Source organism: Macrobrachium nipponense, chromosome 21 (genome assembly GCF_015104395.2).
Source record: "Macrobrachium nipponense isolate FS-2020 chromosome 21, ASM1510439v2, whole genome shotgun sequence".
Classification (NCBI taxonomy): domain Eukaryota; kingdom Metazoa; phylum Arthropoda; class Malacostraca; order Decapoda; family Palaemonidae; genus Macrobrachium; species Macrobrachium nipponense.
Genome location: NC_087212.1, coordinates 61220037 through 61239085, shown reverse-complemented (window position 1 = coordinate 61239085; position 19049 = coordinate 61220037). Strand labels below are relative to the sequence as shown.

Below are 19049 nucleotides of genomic sequence, written 5' to 3'. Positions count from 1 at the left end.
CCACAATGAATGTAGCACTGAGTTTATATCCACGTAGCATCTGCGGAAAAGTGTAAGCTTAGCAATACAGTACTTATTCCAAAATATATCATATCTGCAAACAGCAGTAACTAAAGGCCAATTTCTATTCTCCCTGTGCTCTCCAAAGTTGTAAAAAAAATTATTTTTAAGCCATTATATAAGTACGTGGAATCTAAAGGATTGTTTCTTGATAATTCATTATGTATATTGTATATAGGAAGCAATTATTTACCTGCGATGGTCTTTTAGATTTGATATGCCACTTACAAGGGAACCTTGATGGGGGCTTTGTGTGTAGAGTAATTCAGATTTATTTTAGAGCTGTTCTCAATCTACTAAATCACAAGGCACTTATTCATAAACTTCAGAATCCTGGAGTGGGGGTATATGTTTTAGGATTACTTTAAGATTTCCTTGCAGATATGCAGCAGCGAGTTGCTGTTGATGAGATCTTCAGTGAACCAAGATCTATTTTGTCTGGAGTGTATACACATGATATGGTTGTTGGCCTGGAAAACAAGACTATTCAGTATGCCGATTATACAATACTTGCGGGTGCAGTAGTCTCTAATTATGAGAAATGAAGCTGTCCTCAGCCTCAATTGGGACATGGACCTGATTAGTGACTGGTCTAGTCAGAGGGGTATGAGGCCAAACTCCAGTAAAACAAAAACACTCTTGTTTAAGAGATTTCGTACAGATTTCCCACGCCATCATCCCCTTCAGGTGGTGGAATCTTGCTGAATGAGTTTGAAGCTTTAACTGTTCTATGTGTAACTTTTGACACAGCTAATTTCTGAGAAACATCTAATGGCAGTTTTAATGCAACCTGTTTTATATACTTTTTCCTTCCATTACTAGGGTACTGGTTTCCGGTATGGATGTCTGTTTCTGCTGCAGAGAGCCGTTCATAAGATGTACTTTAACAGAGATCGTTCACATTCACAATTGATCCCTGATCCCCTTTTCTTGCCGAGAGCTACCAGATTGGCTGAACAGAAGCACCAATATGCAGTAATTGTGCCTCGCTGTAGAACATCTCAGTTCCAGAGGACATTTATTCCTCACACGGCTGGACTGTGGAACAGTCTCCCAGAGGAAGTTGTGCAATTGGAACTTAAGAAGTTCAAGCGAAGATGCAATGCATTACTACCCTAATACTATTCTCCTTGAATTTCAATACATTTTTATCTGTATTAATTTATTATTGCTTTTTTTAACAGGCGAGATCTCTTTGTTTCTGTATTTGTCTTCCCTGCTACTTCTTCCTAATGAACAATATATTCTTTGGAAGCTTGAATTTCAAGTCAATGGCACTTGTGGGGTTGTCCCATATGAACAGGGTTCATCTTCTGAATAACAATAATAATAATAATACAAAATTTTAAATAATCGCCGGGCTTAAATAATAATAAAAATAACCTGTTAAAGCCTCATTATTATAAAAATATTTGCTTTATAGTATTGAGAAATAGCTAACTACTGACGCGCTAGATGCGAAGAAATACTTGCATTTGGTGCTGCACACTATTTAGTTACGAGCATCACATTATTTCAGCTTACTTATTACAGTTTTGTAACATAACGGCAACTTAATATGATTTTCTCTTGTATACTAGGGATTGCATAAAATAAATAATATCTGGGCTTAAGGAAAAGCGTGAACTAACTTCCATTCAAATGTGATGGCAAGCCCAGTTCTTTAAAAAGAGGAAACTTCCTTTTCTTAAGTGACGGGAATGAAAGGCTGATCAAACTGGTTGACTCTTGCGTCCGCAACTTTACGTAAGGAATGCAAAACTTGCCTTAAGAAGATGTGTGCCACTGTCACGCAGTTCTCGAAAACAATGTCTATGAGTTTTACCTTTTCTCTGGTTATCTTTCCCTTTCACATAAGCTGTCGTTCATCTAACACTAACATTTTGAATATTACCTCAACCAACGAAGCACCAGCAAATCAGCGTATTGCAACATCTTTAACGATGGCTCCTTTGAGGAACTGTCCGCACCAAGAAAAAGAAAAAGCCAACCATGATCAGGTGTATACTTCTAAGGTGAAAAAAGCGAATCCTATTCTTCAACGTAACGTCAACGAATGTGACCGGCGGAGAAACAAAAGCTCGAATGATAATGAGAAAGACAGCAGAAACGTGTCACATGCATGACAAGGAATCATAATTTGAGGTAAACATCCAAAACGTATTTTCGACTGATAACAACAGAGCGAGAGAGAGAGAGAGAGAGAGAGAGAGAGAGAAAACGTGTCAAGTGCGTGAAAAGAAATGATGATCTGAAGTAAACAACAATGCCAATTAAAAGACTGAGCTCGCTTGAAGCTTTCCAAACAAGACAAGTTTCGTTCGTCCTATGAAGCACTCACTCTAACGCGGACTGTTACAGTGAAGTTTTCATCATACCTTTTTCCACTACATTTAAAGAAAGGCAATCGTTCCAAATAAATAAAATCTCAAGGACTGACTGTATAAAAGAAATTTCACCATGAATAAGCTATAATTTATCTATGAAAACCAGAAACCAGCGGTTTTCAAAAATGTATCAGCGTTACTTTATTTCAACTTAATTAAAAACCGGTCAGGAGTTGGAAGTAATATTTTTGAGATTTTAAATAGGATTACATTTCATATAATTTCTTTACTTACAAAGCCTACGATTCCTCTAATTCTACGACTCCTTAATGATTCAGTGCACACACAGTAAGTAGGTATTTAACAGGTTTTTTTATATAACGGTTCACATTAAGTGATGACCATATAAACACGTATTAATTTAGTTATAAATAAACAAAATGACCATTTTATGAACATGAGGAAATTTCGTCAAAATTATATCTATCAGTAAAACCCAAATCTCTTCGATGAAAAGGAACGGATTGAAAAAAGAAATTTTTCTCTTTCAAGTGATGACATTCACGAACCTTAGAACGCAAAATATCAGATTTACAAACAAATTACCTGAGGTGGGTCCAAAGAAAGACTGACCAATTGATTAACAAAATTCTACAAACAGGCATCAAAGTCCTCGAAACCAAAAACACCTTATCTATCTGATAAAATCATTCTTATATAATAAAACTGTGACCAGAATTTTATTTCATGAAAATTCTCATTCAATCCATTCATGCCAAAAATACGTATACCAAAACTAGTAAACAACTGCTAATATTAAATGATTAACCTGAAAAAAGAAGAAGAAAAAAGTTCCTTCTACATGCTTAAAACTGCTGTTTGATTAAGACCTATCTCCTAGAATTCTACATGATGAAAAATTAGCCTCTACAAACCGTTCTGAAAGGAATTATACTCTTCGTCTCTGAGACTAGTAATTCATGAGGTCATGAGAAAATGAACGTAAATTCAAACTTTGCAGTTGCATTACGTTTGATTTTTAAAGGGAATCGCCTGCGACGTACTTGTGTATGTGACTCAAAATATAATAACAATTTAAGCAATTGCTCTTAAAAAATGTTACCTGGAGTACTTTGTCAGGGAAGAAACGGTGGATACATGCAGTTTTGAGAAAATGCCATCTGTCTTTTAATAGCGTAGAAGAAAATGTGGGTATTATGTTTATACGAAGAACTAAGGAAAGAATTTTTTATAAATATAAAAAATGCAGAGTGCAGAGAGAAGAAATTTTCTCCATAATATATATATATATAGATATATATATATAGATATATATATAGATATAGATATATATATATATATATTATATATATATATTTATATAGATAATTATATATATATATATGATATAGATATATATATATATATAGATATATATATCTATATATCATATATAATATATTTTATATCTATATTCTATAGATATATAATATATATTTATATATATATACCCTATATATATATATATATATAACTACAGCCTTGCATGTCAGGCTTGAGATTTACAAACTATGAAAATGTTAGAAGTTCGGGACTATAACTAAAGCTTAACAGCAATTCCAGCATTTTGCAGAGCGCCGAATGAACGTGATGCTACTTTGCTGCTTCTAAAAAAAAAAAAAAATAGAAATTAGAAAGAAGTGAAAACTATACAGAAAAACAGAGATTAAGGAAAAAATGGACCATTATACTGCTGATAATAACCGACATCTAACGATCAAAATAAAATGGACCGAGAAAGTATTTTCATTTCGTACTCTAATACGCCGACCCATTTTAAAATAAGAATTGTAGCTTATCAGAAAAACATCAGGGACGAGACGAAACGAAAACAAAATTACTTCGATATACTTCTTACAGCAAAATCACATTGATTATAAAATGTGATTTGCTTATCTTAAAGAGCTGGAACTTCAATTTCATATAAAATCATATCGTTGTAGATTTCGGTTTGATACTATTATTATGCAGCTACCTACACAAAAAGCAAACTCTCCAGTGTGAGCATAACATTGATCGAAAATAATTCACTGAGCAGTAGTAGTAAGGAGATAACAAGATCTACAATATTCCAGATTTTTCCAAACTATAAGCAAAGAAAAAAAGCAGTGGGTAGCAACAACAATGGTAACTAATAGAAGAAACAGAATTAAAGCTTGTAATTCAGTAAGAAATTGTAGGGAAAAATGTTTGCTCGTGTAACATTTATACAGTTCATGCGTTCCTGTAAGAACGCCAATCATACAAGACTGATAATGTAAAAAACAGCGGCAATTACAGAAGATTATATCGCTTGCAGAAGATCATCATTTCCAGCAAATCAAAAACACACTAACTTGAAAACTACATCCAACCTGAAGCCAAATAGTTTCCAGAAAACTGCTGGAATAAACTAACCGTCAAACTCAGGAAGACCAGTGACAAAGGAATCTGTACAAGTCATTTTCGAAGAAAAGAGGAAAAACACGACTAAAACAAATAACTGTCTAACGCGAAGGCAAGTAAATTCTGTACATTGTAAGAATGTTAATATAACTGTAGTAGGTGAATTTTTGCACGTAATCGGGTGACTGAAATTCTTGAACAAAGATGTGTAAGCTCCGGAAACAGGACTAATTGAAAAAATATTTTTGTATCTGTAATCATAGATCAATAATTAAGTTATGGGGTCTATGAAAAGTTTAGCAAACACCTTCATTACGTATAAAAAAGCTAAAGCTAACTTGGAAATAGGACCAGGTATAGGATTTGTGGAGAATAATAGACTAGAAGAAAAGATGGCATACCAGTGGCTGTAAAACAGTGCGAATACTGGAGCACAAAAAAATACACACACTTTTATCTATATATATATATATATATATATATATATATATATATATATATATATATATATATATATATATATATATATATATATATATATATTTATATATTACACAGTATTAATCGATAGATATATAGCCATAAGTTTTACGTTTCATGCAATCCAATCTCATCTTGACTAAGCAGTGCAAATAAAAATTCAGCTTATAAATTTTTATCACTTTTGCTCAAGGTTGGTTAAGAAGCAGCTCTAACAAGCAAAAACCCAAACAAAATTGTGCGCACTTCGCCATAACATAATCTGTACAGAATTAAAGAGTGGTAACGCCTTATCTGAGAAAATAGTATAAAAGGCAGATTTGACTACATTACTGTCATTCGGTCAACGGTGTTAGAAGGAGCTCACTTCTTTTGTCTGCTTCAACAAATTATTTCGCCAATATGGTAAGTAAGCGAAAAAATATCTATTAATTTCAATTAAGTCTAAAACAATTTACCATTCGAATAATCATAACAGTAGGATATTGTTCCACTAACAGGCTTCACAAAGAGTAATGTAATTGAAAAACAAATGCAGCCCGGGGTTTATACAGCAATTTATAAAATCCAAAGAGGATTTAATTACCCACATTTTTTCCTTAAAAGAATGTCGACTGCGACGGCAGTGAACTGATATTTGTCTGAAATTCGCCAATGACATGTTCTCATAACTACGTAAGTGGTTTTGAGGACGAAACACACATGCTTCAGTGAAGGTAAGAAACTGTTAATGAATAGAACAGTATGATGAGAACAAACATCTTTTTCACTAAATTAAAAAGGCTATCTACCATTCATCGATTTCCTCTTACTACACTGATTTAGATATTTTTGGACCAAATAAGCAAGTTGTCTTTAAAGGGTTAAATCTCTTGCAGAAGCTGTGCGCTGCCACAATCACCGTGCTGCTGTTAGGCCTCCTGAAACCGTGCCTGTCTTTCCCACCTGTTGCAGACATCCCTCTTCCTAACACTCCTAGCAACTACGGAGCACGTAAGCTATTCAGCAACTTTTGTTGCAATGTGAGATAGTTTTCTGTGTTTGTACAAAAAACTTTAGATCGTTACACGTTCCAAAAGCCCCGCCTTAGATAACCTAACCTCTTCATCAAGACTTAATTTTCTACCCTCAGTCTATGAAGGATCTCACGAAGGGAATGCAAATACCTATTCGAAAACCGATACCGACTCTCGAGGCTTGGGAACCGCTTGTAAGTATACACACAATCAGCCCGATTACTTCTACTACTTTTGGGTACAGTTCTGAAAGGAAAAAACTTCATTTCCTCAATTTAGCTAATTTAGATAACTACATTGAAGAAAATTCCACTAAAGTGGTCGACAGTAACGTCATTTCAGGACAATTACTCGACCCCAACTTTCATTTTCATTTTCCAGCAATGCAGGCTGGTCTCAGCGGCACTGGAAGGTTAGACGGAGCTGTCCTGACTGGAGGACCAGATGGAAATAAAGCAGGTGGAAGTAAGTCTATCAGATCAAGCTGAAACAATCGCCATAGTCACATGATCTAGATGCTTTCTTTCACGATACATCTTTTAGAAGCAAAACCAATCATATCTCTTCATTGTATTGTATATAAAATATGTAAACGCCTATCGACTTCCATTATGCCTCTTAATCAAACCCCAGCTGTCAAGTTCCTTTCTTCTGTGTTCCCTTCAGGATACTTCGGGGATCTGCAAGGCCAAGGGGCGATGAAAGCCGACACTCAGTCCTTTTCGACCCCCACGGGATCAGTCTCCACAACATGTAAGAGAGAGATTTTCGATTCTCAGAAATCCAAAGATTCTGAAGAGTAGACAAATACCAGTTCTTGAAAATTTACAGACTGAAAGTATTGACGAAAAAATACAGTCTGTACATTGAGAGCATGTGTGAAATTTTCATTTCGATATACTATATAGCGCCTATTACAAAAGGGGTATCCCAAGAGTTATAGCACATGGTCGTTTAGCGACCTTTATTCAGTTAAAATGGAAAGAGAAACGTTCAAAACTATAATTTAATATCACCTCAAAGGCTTTGACTACGCTGAAATACGTACAATGTCAGTTAGGTTGATACGATTACCTTCATTGACTAATGCTCACAACCACATTCCCGCAGCCACTAGGAGCTCACTCACAGGAACTGGCAGCTTTGCTGGAGGATCTTTTGCGGGTTCGTCGTCAGGTGAGTGAAATAACGAGGTTGCAGAAACCTAAGGAATCAAACAAAACTTCATGAGGATTATAAGAAATTAAAACTAAGCGGTTGTGAATGATTATCTTCATCTTTGACATGGTTTTAATAATCCAATTCTCAACATTCCTGTAAAATTGATTAATTCAGATAACGAAGAATTTGACGCAATATTACAGAATTATATTTCAATCTCGGCTTGCTAAATGAATGCTGCCTCACTTTCATCAAACACTTCCGCAAAAGGCATAATATCTAAATCTTTGACAATAATAGTACAAAAAAGATTAACATATGAAAAATATTTCCGGCAATAACAACAACCAAATATTAATTTTCACTAGGACTGAACTGGAAAAAATAGACGAGATGTAATGGTTACAAGTTACCATGCGATAGAAAAATTAAGGTAAGTTTCTTATCACAAAGAACTCATGCGGTAATGATATATGAAGCAAAAATTGTCCGAGGAAATTTTAACATCAAATAAAAGCACTAAATCTTAATTATTTTGTTTTGCCTCATGAAGAATACGTGACTGATTTCATTTGGTCAGTAAATTACTGCATTGTCAAAGATAAGTAGCAATAAAAGTTGATTTTCCCAACAGATCTCGGAGATATGAAACCAATGGAAGCTACTCAACTGGAAGTAAAGGAGAGGAAAAACCGAAATTTTTTCGACGCAAAAACTTCCAATAGTTGTCTTTTAGTTCCCTAATAAATTTGTGAACTAATAACTTTAAAATGTTAAAAATATGTTAAATAAAAACCTATGCATTAAAACTTTTCTTGCTTCCTTTTTCAGGTTCCATTGCGCATATTTATTATTCACGTACTCACTTACCATGGAACCGAAATGGTTATTAGTTTATAATCAAGAAAACCTCCTCATATTCGTATCTTTCGGGGAATCATGCAATGGCTGCAGCACCGAAGAACGTTAGACTATGAGTAAGAGTTTTTCGTATACAATCCTAGTAAAATCTGTAGAGTGGAAAACGCTATATTGATCCAAAAATTCATAAACTCTTGGAAATTACTGACTTCTATTGAAATTGCTTATAAAATTTTCAATTAAATTAAAACTTTATATATATATATATATATATATATATATATATATATATATATATATATATATATATATATATATATACATATATTATTGTACATACATTATAAGTTTCTGTGTGCGTGTGTAAATACGCATAAACTTCTGAACAGTATCATCTCTGTATAATGATAAATTATTTAATATAAATGGTTGCCCCTGAGTTCAGTTACGTACTCTACTAATCACTGGAGAACCTTATAAAATCTACATGAAACTGTTCAACTTCCATACAGGATATTCTGCAGATATCATATTCTACTACTTATAATACTCTGTGAATTAATTATCAACACCAAAGGTCATAGTAATCTAAAATCATGTCCAGCTTAAAATTTAACAAAAAAATACCTTAAATGTACACATACACACACACACCACACACACACACACACACATATATATATATATATATATATATATAATATATATATATATATATATATATATATATATATACATAAACTATCACACATTCTTCAGATCTCTAGGCCCCAAAGAGTCCTGGGTCCTGAGCAAGCTTATACCCTCCATTGATGAACAATGACGTGATTTTGACGATCTCCGACTCGGTCGATAGACAGGATTGTGATTCCTGTGTCCCGGAAATAGGAAAGTTTATGCCAATGCACGCTGAATTCATCGAGCTCATCCGATGGTATAACGACTTAGTTGAGGAGGCTGTGGCAACCACATCTGTTTACTCTTCGGGTACTGAAGCCCTGCTTAGGCCTAAGAAAGAGACAAAGACTTCTTTGGGATTCCCATGCTCTAAACAAGCTGACTTCATTGTGTGACAAGTGAATTCCCTCATTATTTGACGTCGGGTAGTTAAATTATCAACAAAAGTCTCATACGTTTTGAGTTGCGTTTCAGATTTTAGTGATAGGGTACCTACTTGAAAGAATACCAAGTTCAATCTCCATGCTTGTGACAATCAAAGTTGTTATGTGGATTAGCAAGCTTTTGCATTATTTTGTGTAATGTTTTCTTTTGTCCCTTGTTTTTCTATAAATTTCTAAGCCATCACCATTGTCATTTACCAAAAATGTGGTAGATCTTTATATAAGGCCTCTTCTTTCGACTATAGTCTGGCTATAAAAGGTTGAGACTCAAAGGCGATCAGCACTTCCGCCATATTTTCTTAATACCATTTAAACTTTCCAGGAAAAAGAGTGATCATCTGGAAGATTTGGCATTTTTTCTTGAGTGGCCTTGTCTTCTCCTCGTGTACAGGTAATTAGGTGAAGTGAGCGGGGGTCACAGTAAAATGGGGATTCCCAATCAAGATCTAAAAATTATACCTGGACCCGACCCTGCTGCACATTTTATTTTCATTTGGCAAATTGCAAAATTTTATTAGATGGGTATGTATAAATATTATATATATGTATTTGTGTGCATTTATATATATATATATATATATATATATATATATATATATATATATGAATAACTTGATCACGAAAGTATATAATACGTGATGCTATGTATAAATAAAGGTTTTTTTGCCACGAAGGAAAAAATGAAAAAGCGAGACAGCCAAGTACTTTCGGTCCTATATATATATATATATATTATTATATATATAATATTATATATAATATTAATATTATATAATATGCATAACCATGTATACATTCCTTAAATATTGAAGTAAGTCATCAATAGGAACTTTATTTACTAAAATTCCTTTTGAAGACTTACTTCAGTATTGATCACATTTGGACTTGTATAATCTAGAATTAAATGCTAATGTAAATATTAATTTGGTATCCCTTTGTATAAAAAATTGTAAATTCACTTTCAATGATAATATTCATGAACAGATACGTATTTGGTATGGCTATGGGTAACCCTACTTTCGTCACTCTTGTCTAATATTTACATGGAATTTTTTGAATCTAGACTTATTCCGAAAAGTTTATTTTCTAAAATGTTTTGGTTTAGATATGCAGACGAATATTTTGGATTGTAACAAAAAATGTAAATATCCCTGATTTCTTGCATACAATTAATAATCTTATACCGTCCATAAAATTCACAACAGAATATGAAGAAAATAATTGTTTACCATTTTTGGATGTCTTAGTTATTAGAAATAAAACCAATTTTTGTTTTAAAGTATATAGGAAACCCACGATTAACTTGTCATATATTCATTTTTACTCTAACTATGCTAAACAAATTAAGATGTCAACATTTCCCAGTATGTAGTAGTCCCAAATTTTTGGAAGATGAGTTTCAAATTATCGATAAAATAGGAGATTCATTATGTTACCCTCCATATATTTTGGAACTTTGTAAAAAATAGAGCAAAAAATAAAAAATAAAAAGAAATATTACAATTCATCTTACTTTCATCTTAATTTCATTCCTGCTGTATCCATTTTAAAAACTATTGGGATTCACTTAGTAATTAATAATTTTGAGAAATGAATAATAAAAAATAGCCCGCCCAATTCAAACAATGTTGTATACAGTATTCCTTGCAAAAAATGTAATAAGATTTATATTGGTCAAACTTCTAAAGGAATACAAATGCGTTGCTCAAAGCACAAATATGCCATTTCAAGAGGCTTACCGAATAGTGGTATTGCGGATCATTGGCGTAAGACAGGCCAGGCCATTAACTGGAATAAGGATCGATAATCCACAAGGTCAATGAACAAAGGGAAAGGAATCTGTTGGAGTGTATTCATATTGAAGCCACAGCAACAAGAAATATAAATCTCCACCCTGGATTAGCTCTGATCCTCTTTTCATGTCTTTTTTGTTCAAAGATCATTCTGCTAAGATTAACAAACTGTAACTATTTATGATATTGTCTTGAAACTTAAATAACCAAGGACTTTTGTAGATGTGGCATGGAAAAGAGCTAGAAAAACATTTTATTTAACTAATGACAAACTTGAATTTAGTAAGCATAACATTCTAAGATTACTCTATGATGAAAGGTTTTTAGAAATTCCTAGAATTTTAAAGCTTTTTAACAAAAATGTTTTTTCAGTAATATTAATGTCAAGAGTTTAGTAATAAAAAAATTCTCCTAAAGATCTTCCAAGCGGCATAATATGGAATTCCTTGCAAAAAGTGTGATAAAGTCTTTTACGGACAAACCGGTAAATGTCTTTCACAACGTCTCAAACAGTACCAATATTCTGTGAGAACTGGGTAAATATCGAATGCATTATTCGTACATATGAGAGATTTAGATCATCCTATTAACTGGAGTCAAGCAAGAGCCATAATCCCTTGTAATGACACAGTTAAAAGGAATATAATTGAATCTTGTTTCATCAAGTCAAATAATGGAAATGTTCTAAATTTAAGTCTTGGTTTATTTAAACTTGATGCCTTCATAATGAAAAAAGTTGTAGATAAATATAAGCAACAAAATTAATATATTCCGTTCTTACATGTGGACTATATGGATACTTTGTAGTTTCTGTTAAGGTTAAATCTATGTTTAGGTTTGTGATTGTGTGATATCCGATAATCCTGGATTATTTCTTTGGTCTTTACCCTTTTGACAGTTAACCATCTGGTATTCTTGATCTTGTTGTTTACCTGATAACTTCCTTTCCAACTGTATTTCATTCCTTCCTTAACAATGTCTTAGTAAAGACGAAAGCACTTGGATTTCTGCCTATCATTTTCCTGTGGTATTAGCTTATTTAATTAATGAAGTCACGTGCATCTACTGAGATTTTTAAGCATATATAAACAAGAAAGTATGGAAATGTGATAAATCCATAAATAAAAGTATAAGCCACGAAGGAAAGATAAACAACGGAGTTTCTGTAAGATCTCATATATATATATAAGATCTTTATATATATATATACATATATATATAGATATATATATATATATATATATATATACTATATTATATATATATATATATATATATATATATGTATATATATATATGTATGTATGTATTTATGAATATATATATATATATATATATATATATATATATATATATATATATATATATATATATATATAATATAACATTAAAAGCTGAGAGGTATCTGGGAGAGTAAAATCAGCTGTTGCAGACATTTTTGACCATTGGTGGTGGCGACATAATTGTCTGTAATGATCTGGCTGCATCCAAGTGAGTGAATCCTATTTTGGAATAAGGTTCCAGTAGCTGAAATGGCTGGAACAGGGTCTGGCCAAGATACAGAGTATATATACTATGGTCATCTGTGGCAGTAAAGAAACACAGACTTGGTTTTTTCTTCTTTACTTAAAAATGATATATATATATATATATATAATATATATCATATATATATATATATTATATATATATAATGGATACAGACACACAACGATCCTTTGGTGGAGAGGTAATAATCTCCTATAGGGCTTGACTTCAACTAACCACACATACTCCCCACTCTCCAAGAGAACATCTTAAATAATCATTGACAATCAACAACAAGTAATATACAAACTCAAACTAGTCATAAACGGTTATTTACACTCTTCCTTAATAACCCACAACAACAGAAATACCTTTATACATAAACTGTCCAATTAAACCCAAACAGTAATTAACAGTTTCAAACAATAATTATACACTCCCCCCTGAATTACATTCACATATATTACAAACTCTAGCTCTTCTAAACTCTTGTTTGAATGTCTTGGAATCGCGTTGCACTCAGCAACAGTGCCTGAATCTTCCTCTTCCCCCTCATCTTCATGAACAGAAGCTGTATAAGAAGCTCCTCATCCTCAGCATCAGTAGTTTCCTCACTCAATATCAATCCTTGTGAAGAACACGAACGAAGATCTCTAACATGGCGTGGAACTCCATTAACTTCAACAGCTTGTTCTGACAAAACTCTCGTAACCTTGCCTCTTTCAAATTGCGTATTGCATCGCATGTTGGATGGTTTTACCCACACCTCATCACCTGCTTTGTAGGGGCCACTCACTGCCACTTTGTTCATTGAGCATGGATCCACTCCTCGGACCCTCACAGGGTAAGAATACAGCATACTGACAGGGGCAGTCGTTGAGTCGCAGTCATCATGAGGCATCAAATTATACAGATATACAGCCTCTGCAATGCTGCAGCCTTTCCTTGCAGCAATGACTTTAACAGTTCGATGGCATCTCTCAGCTATACCATTTCCTGATGGAACATAAGCACATCTAAAATTAAGATGCACGCACCACTTTTTTGCAAAGTCAGCAAATAGTTTGCTGCGAAAAGCAGGGTCATTGTCAGTTAACAGTTCCTCCGGCGCTCCTCGTTCATAGAACACTGTCTCAAGTTGCCTGATGATGCTTTCACTGGTCTGAAACTGGAGCCGACGCCAGATGGCAAATAGAGATGGTCCACAATCAATGAGAGTAAGATACGGCCGTCCATCATAGTGAGTAATATCCATGCCAACTCTCTGCCACACTCTATCCACTTCCAGACTACCCTTCTGCCACTTCACTGGGGCCGGGTCTATTGACTGGCATGCCTCACAGCATTTGACAACAGCCTGTACTTGCCGCCTGTAATTCCTGGATGGACTTTCTTCACAAAATAGAGAGTTCTTCTCACACCTGGGTGACCAGCAGCATGATGGATCTCCTTAATTCCATCACTAATGGCAGGGACAACAGAAGCACACACAAGTTTTGCATCTTGGTGACATGAACCAAGGTCCCTCAGCCAGCGCTGAGGTACACGTGTCAAACTATCAGCTTTATTATTGGCAGAAGACACAAGTGTAATAGACAGCTGGAGGTCACACTCTTCTATCAATGACAAGACTATTCCTAGTCTTCTTCTGATGAGCATTTCACTTGCGGCCTTAGTCTTCAATCTGCTTTTTCCTAAAAGTCCATCTGAAATCCATCTATGCACAGTAGATGAGTCAGTCATTAATTCCACCTTTTGTATCTTCCAAGCCAGTGCAAGATTCAATCCTTTAATGACTGCATCTAGCTCAGCCATATTGATGTGGCAAGAGTCGTCTTTCCGCAGCCAGCTGGCATCTTCCACAATGGAACCATTTACTTCCACTGCACACCAAGCGCAAGAGAACTAGCATCCACCCAGATCTTGAATTTGTCACCGGTGACATTCCACTGTCCTCTCACAGGGTCATCCTTCTTAACCTTCTCCAGAAGTTCCTGCAAACATATTTTGATGTAATCATCATTAATGACGTCGTCCCATCCTTCAGTAACTTTATTGACTCTTCTCTTGATGAATGCTACCGCCACTCGCAGCCATCCACAAACAGGGTAATGGCCTAACAGTCTACCACAGTATGAGAACACTGCTCGCCGAGTCAATTGTCTTGGTGCATCGCCCAGGTCATTGTCCCTTTTCCAAAAAGACTCTCCTGCTCCCCCCAAACTCTCAGGCCCAATGCTCGAGCCCCTTCAGCAAGTCTTTGGTGTGGCTTACTTACTAGCCCAAAATTTCTAAGATGCTCCTCTACACGGCTGGCCTTAACAATATCTTCATTCACCAAGATGTCATCAATATAAGCTGATGTTCCTTTTCTTACAATTGGGTCCTGAAGGAGAACACAGTTTAAAACAGATTTCATTACCATCGGAGCAATATTTAAGCCAAACCCCAGTCGAGTCAGGCAGTACCTCTGGCCTTTGAAATATACAGTCTGGTATGGCCACAGAGACTCATGGATTCTTATTTGCAGGTAAGCTTTAGCCAAGTCTACTACAGATACATTCACTCCTTGCCTGCGCCACTCACGTAGTTTGTCTGAGCACACATCCGAGTCTGCTGTAAAAGCATCAATGTACGTATTCAGTTCTCTGAAGTCCAGTTCAAGCCGCACCTTCTTTTTATTTTGCTGTACAACAGCCATGAGGGGAATAAGCCCCTTAGCTGGTCCATATTTATTCTCATCATAAGGAAGCAGCCAGCCATCATTCACCCATCTTTGTAGCTCTGATTCATACAGGTCCTTTGCCTCCTGAGGTACAGAATATGCCTTTACTCCATTCTCCAGGACGCCAGGTTCCTTGCCCTCAGACCATTTCCATGTAGCTGTCCAACATTTAATCACAGGATCATAAATTGCACTAAAATCACGCTCATCCACCCCCACCTTCACATCAGCAGCTGCAGAAAAAAGAGTGTCTTCCATTCCAAAACGTACACCACCCTGGGTATCGACAGTGACTCCTCCTAGAGCCCTCACACCATCCATGCCGAGAAGAAATTTAAAACCGAGGGGCATTAGAGTAGTTACACATACAGAAATGCTGGCAGTAGCTCCATTACTGAGCTGCAAGTGCACGACGCCCATTCCTTCACACACCCATTCTTGCCCACTCACAGTTATCATGCTAACTGCGCACTTGTTCCATGCCTTACAGCATGAGACATGAGCGATGCTTTGAGAACACCCAGTGTCTACTAACACGCAACACTGAAGACCCTCTACACTCAAAACAGTACTTGGCAGCACCTTATTCAGTGGGTTTGGGGAGAGGAGGCTGGCGCTGATGCCTCCTCTCCTTGCTCGTTTCCCAGACAAGCTGACGCAATGTGCCCCATTCCACCACACCGATAGCACTTTACCCTTCTCCGAAATCGACCATTTACTCGGTTGCGAGCAAGACAGTCCCTGGCAAAGTGATTTGGTCCAAGGCATACATGACATTTCTGAACTGTTGGTTCTACTGGCACAGAACCCAAGCTTCCTGTGGCGCCAAAACATGTTTCCACTGAAACAGAAGGAAGGTCATCTTTCAGAACCGCCCGTGCCCGAGCCAAAATCTGTTCCAGATCGAGGGCCTCCATGCGAGACCCAGCTCTCAACAGCTGACGAATTCTCTCTGGAAGTCCAGCTACAAAAGCACATGCAAGAGCTTTTTCAGAAATTCCTCCAAACAGGGATCCGAGTCGACGTAGATCAGCTAAGTAGACATCCGGTGCCCCCCTCCCACTGTGCAACTTCCTACTGACAAACTGTTCATAGGCTGCATAGGGATCAACAGCAAACACAGCTAACAATGCTTCTTTCACCTTGTCAACCTTCTTCCTATCTGCTGTGGGTAACTGTAAGTACACTGCAAAGGCACCACCTGTAAGCCGCAGAGGAATCACACTGGCCACATCATCAACTTTCCGAAGCTTGCAAACCAGCTCCAACTTCTCCAGCCACTCCATAACAGATTGTGCGTTTCTGCCATCATACTCAGGGATCAGTTTCAAGTCGAAGTTACTCTCCATACTGCCTAGATAGCTTGTGGCAGTAAAGAAACACAGACTTGGTTTTTTCTTCTTTACTTAAAAAAATGATATATATATATAAGGATACAGACACACAACGATCCTTTGGTGGAGAGGTAATAATCTCCTATAGGGCTTGACTTCAACTAACCACACATACTCCCCACTCTCCAAGAGAACATCTTAAATAATCATTGACAATCAACAACAAGTAATATACAAACTCAACTAGTCATAAACGGTCATTTACACCTCTTCCTTAATAACCCACAACAACAGAAATACCTTTATACATAAACTGTCCAATTAAACCCAAACAGTAATTAACAGTTTCAAACAATAATTATACATCATAATTCGTTTATGACTCGAACGAGCATCAGTACATGAATTCCAGAGTGTGACAGAGGCAGTGTGGTTGATCTAGGCATGAGTGCTCTATCAGTGGTGACAGTAATGACGTTGTAGTCGTTGGGAGTAATGACACAGACAGCGTATGGGTCACCTTCAAGTAGCTCTTGTGGTATAAGCCCTAAAATTTTGAGTAAGGGTAACCTAGCTGTATTTGCAAAGACATGATGATATCTTAACCCGAATATCTGAATGTAAGATGAATGATGGGCACTAGTTTGGCACAATTTCTATCACAGCTTTTAAAGGTCCTCCTGCATGGTGTTGGCATGATTTTAATTTTTCTGGTCTCGGTTATTCCTGGGTTGTCAGATGCTGTGGGCAGCATGTTGCAAGGTCTTCAATGACTTGTGTACTTTCTTCAGGAGATCTAACATCAATATGACAAAGCCAAAACTCGGGGGCAGCAATTAGTCAATGGTTTTTTGTAGTGGTAGGCTTGGCTGTATTGAGTCAATTAACTGCCAAAGGATTATGCAAATACCATACAGGGTCTATTGTGATATTGGAGAAACAAAGGTTCTCGAAGGAAAACAAACCCAGAATTTAACCACTGTATTTAGTCCATTAGTGGCATCTTATAACTATCGGCATGGCTGTATTGAGTTTGCTAATCAACATTCGAATGAAATACATTTTAGGTCGATCAATGGCAGAGTATGGCATTTAACTCTCAAGGGAGAGTGGAGCCAGAGCTTAAGTGTCATATCAAGTCCGTCATTGGCTTTTAGTAGCCGTAGTCAAGGCTCTATTACGTCATCGATCACAAACAGGTAGAGGACAGCCTCTTAGGGAAGAACAAATGTGGATGGAAAACGAGTGACAGGAAACTCCTAGTGACGTTCAGCAACAAAGCTTTACACTGTATCATCAAAAGTTTTGTCAAGGTACTTGGGCGAAACATTCTTAGGGATTTCCGGTAATCTGAACTATAAAGTAAATACAAGGAAGAAACTGTAAAGGAATGCAAATACTTTAATATTTTTACCACTTAAATTTGTTTTTTGCCTTTTCACTGTCATCATTTCCACCGCAAATGCCAGCCAACCCCCCACCGCTAGTGATTACCCACTCCCCCTGGCTAACCCCCCATCAGCGCATTCATCTCCCATCTTCGTGAGTAGCCATGGATACATTAAACATAATCTCTTGGAATACTTTTGGCCTCAAGTGGAACATTCCTCTCCTAAACATGTTCTGCAAAAACTTCAATGGCATCACTGCATTGCAAGGAACGCTCCTCTGGCCAAATGACCTTGCCATCTGCGATTCAATTCATGAAGACTTCAGAACCTTCTCCACTTCATCGATGCAAGTTACAGATCAAATCATAGCTGGTCGCCCTAAAGGGGGCCTTTCTCTCCTGTGGCACAAATCGTTAGACAATATGATAAAGGTGATGACCTACAGGAGTGACAGATTGCTGGGGCTTCAAGTGACAGCAGGGAACTCTAAAATCCTAATAATTATTGTTTATATGCCATGGGGAAATAACAATAATTTTGATCGTTACTGCATGATCCTAGGGGAGTTACACAGTATTTTTCATGATTCTCCTGCGGATCATATTTGTATATTCGAAGACCTTAATTAACACCCCACAAAATAATTCTATAATGAACTTAGTCGCTTCTGTCAAAATCATGCTCTCAACATTTGCGTTGCAATGGTCAACCCTCCCTCCTCCTATTCATATGTACATAATAGAGCAGACGCAATTACAACCTCCTGGTTGGACCACTGCATCACATCTCCGCAACTTCATGATTCTAT

The 19049-nt window shown here is 36.2% G+C and overlaps 2 protein-coding genes and 1 pseudogene across 6 annotated transcripts in view; 1 reads left to right on the top strand and 2 right to left on the bottom strand.

Moving 5' to 3' along the window:
- Positions 1 to 1977, bottom strand: part of LOC135198076 (uncharacterized) — a 61932-nt gene extending 59955 nt beyond the window's left edge. For 2 of the 5 annotated variants that reach the window (XM_064225492.1, XM_064225495.1), the window contains exon 1: positions 1955 to 1977. The gene's annotated coding sequence lies outside the window, so the exon portion shown is untranslated. Of the gene's footprint in view, positions 1 to 1826; positions 1849 to 1940 lie in introns of those variants that run through there. The other 3 variants (XM_064225494.1, XM_064225493.1, XM_064225491.1) reach the window with 3 other exon arrangements.
- Positions 1978 to 5563: 3586 nt separating this feature from the next.
- Positions 5564 to 8298, top strand: LOC135198075 (uncharacterized). The gene is made up of 8 exons (XM_064225488.1): positions 5564 to 5717; positions 6191 to 6305; positions 6445 to 6522; positions 6710 to 6793; positions 6995 to 7081; positions 7439 to 7504; positions 7858 to 7922; positions 8124 to 8298. Exons 1-7 carry the CDS (start codon positions 5715 to 5717, stop codon positions 7875 to 7877), a joined length of 453 nt encoding a protein of 150 aa, XP_064081558.1. The 5' UTR covers positions 5564 to 5714; the 3' UTR covers positions 7878 to 7922; positions 8124 to 8298.
- Positions 8299 to 13272: 4974 nt separating this feature from the next.
- LOC135197496 (uncharacterized) lies at positions 13273 to 17207 on the bottom strand (annotated as a pseudogene).
- Positions 17208 to 19049: the final 1842 nt, after the last annotated feature.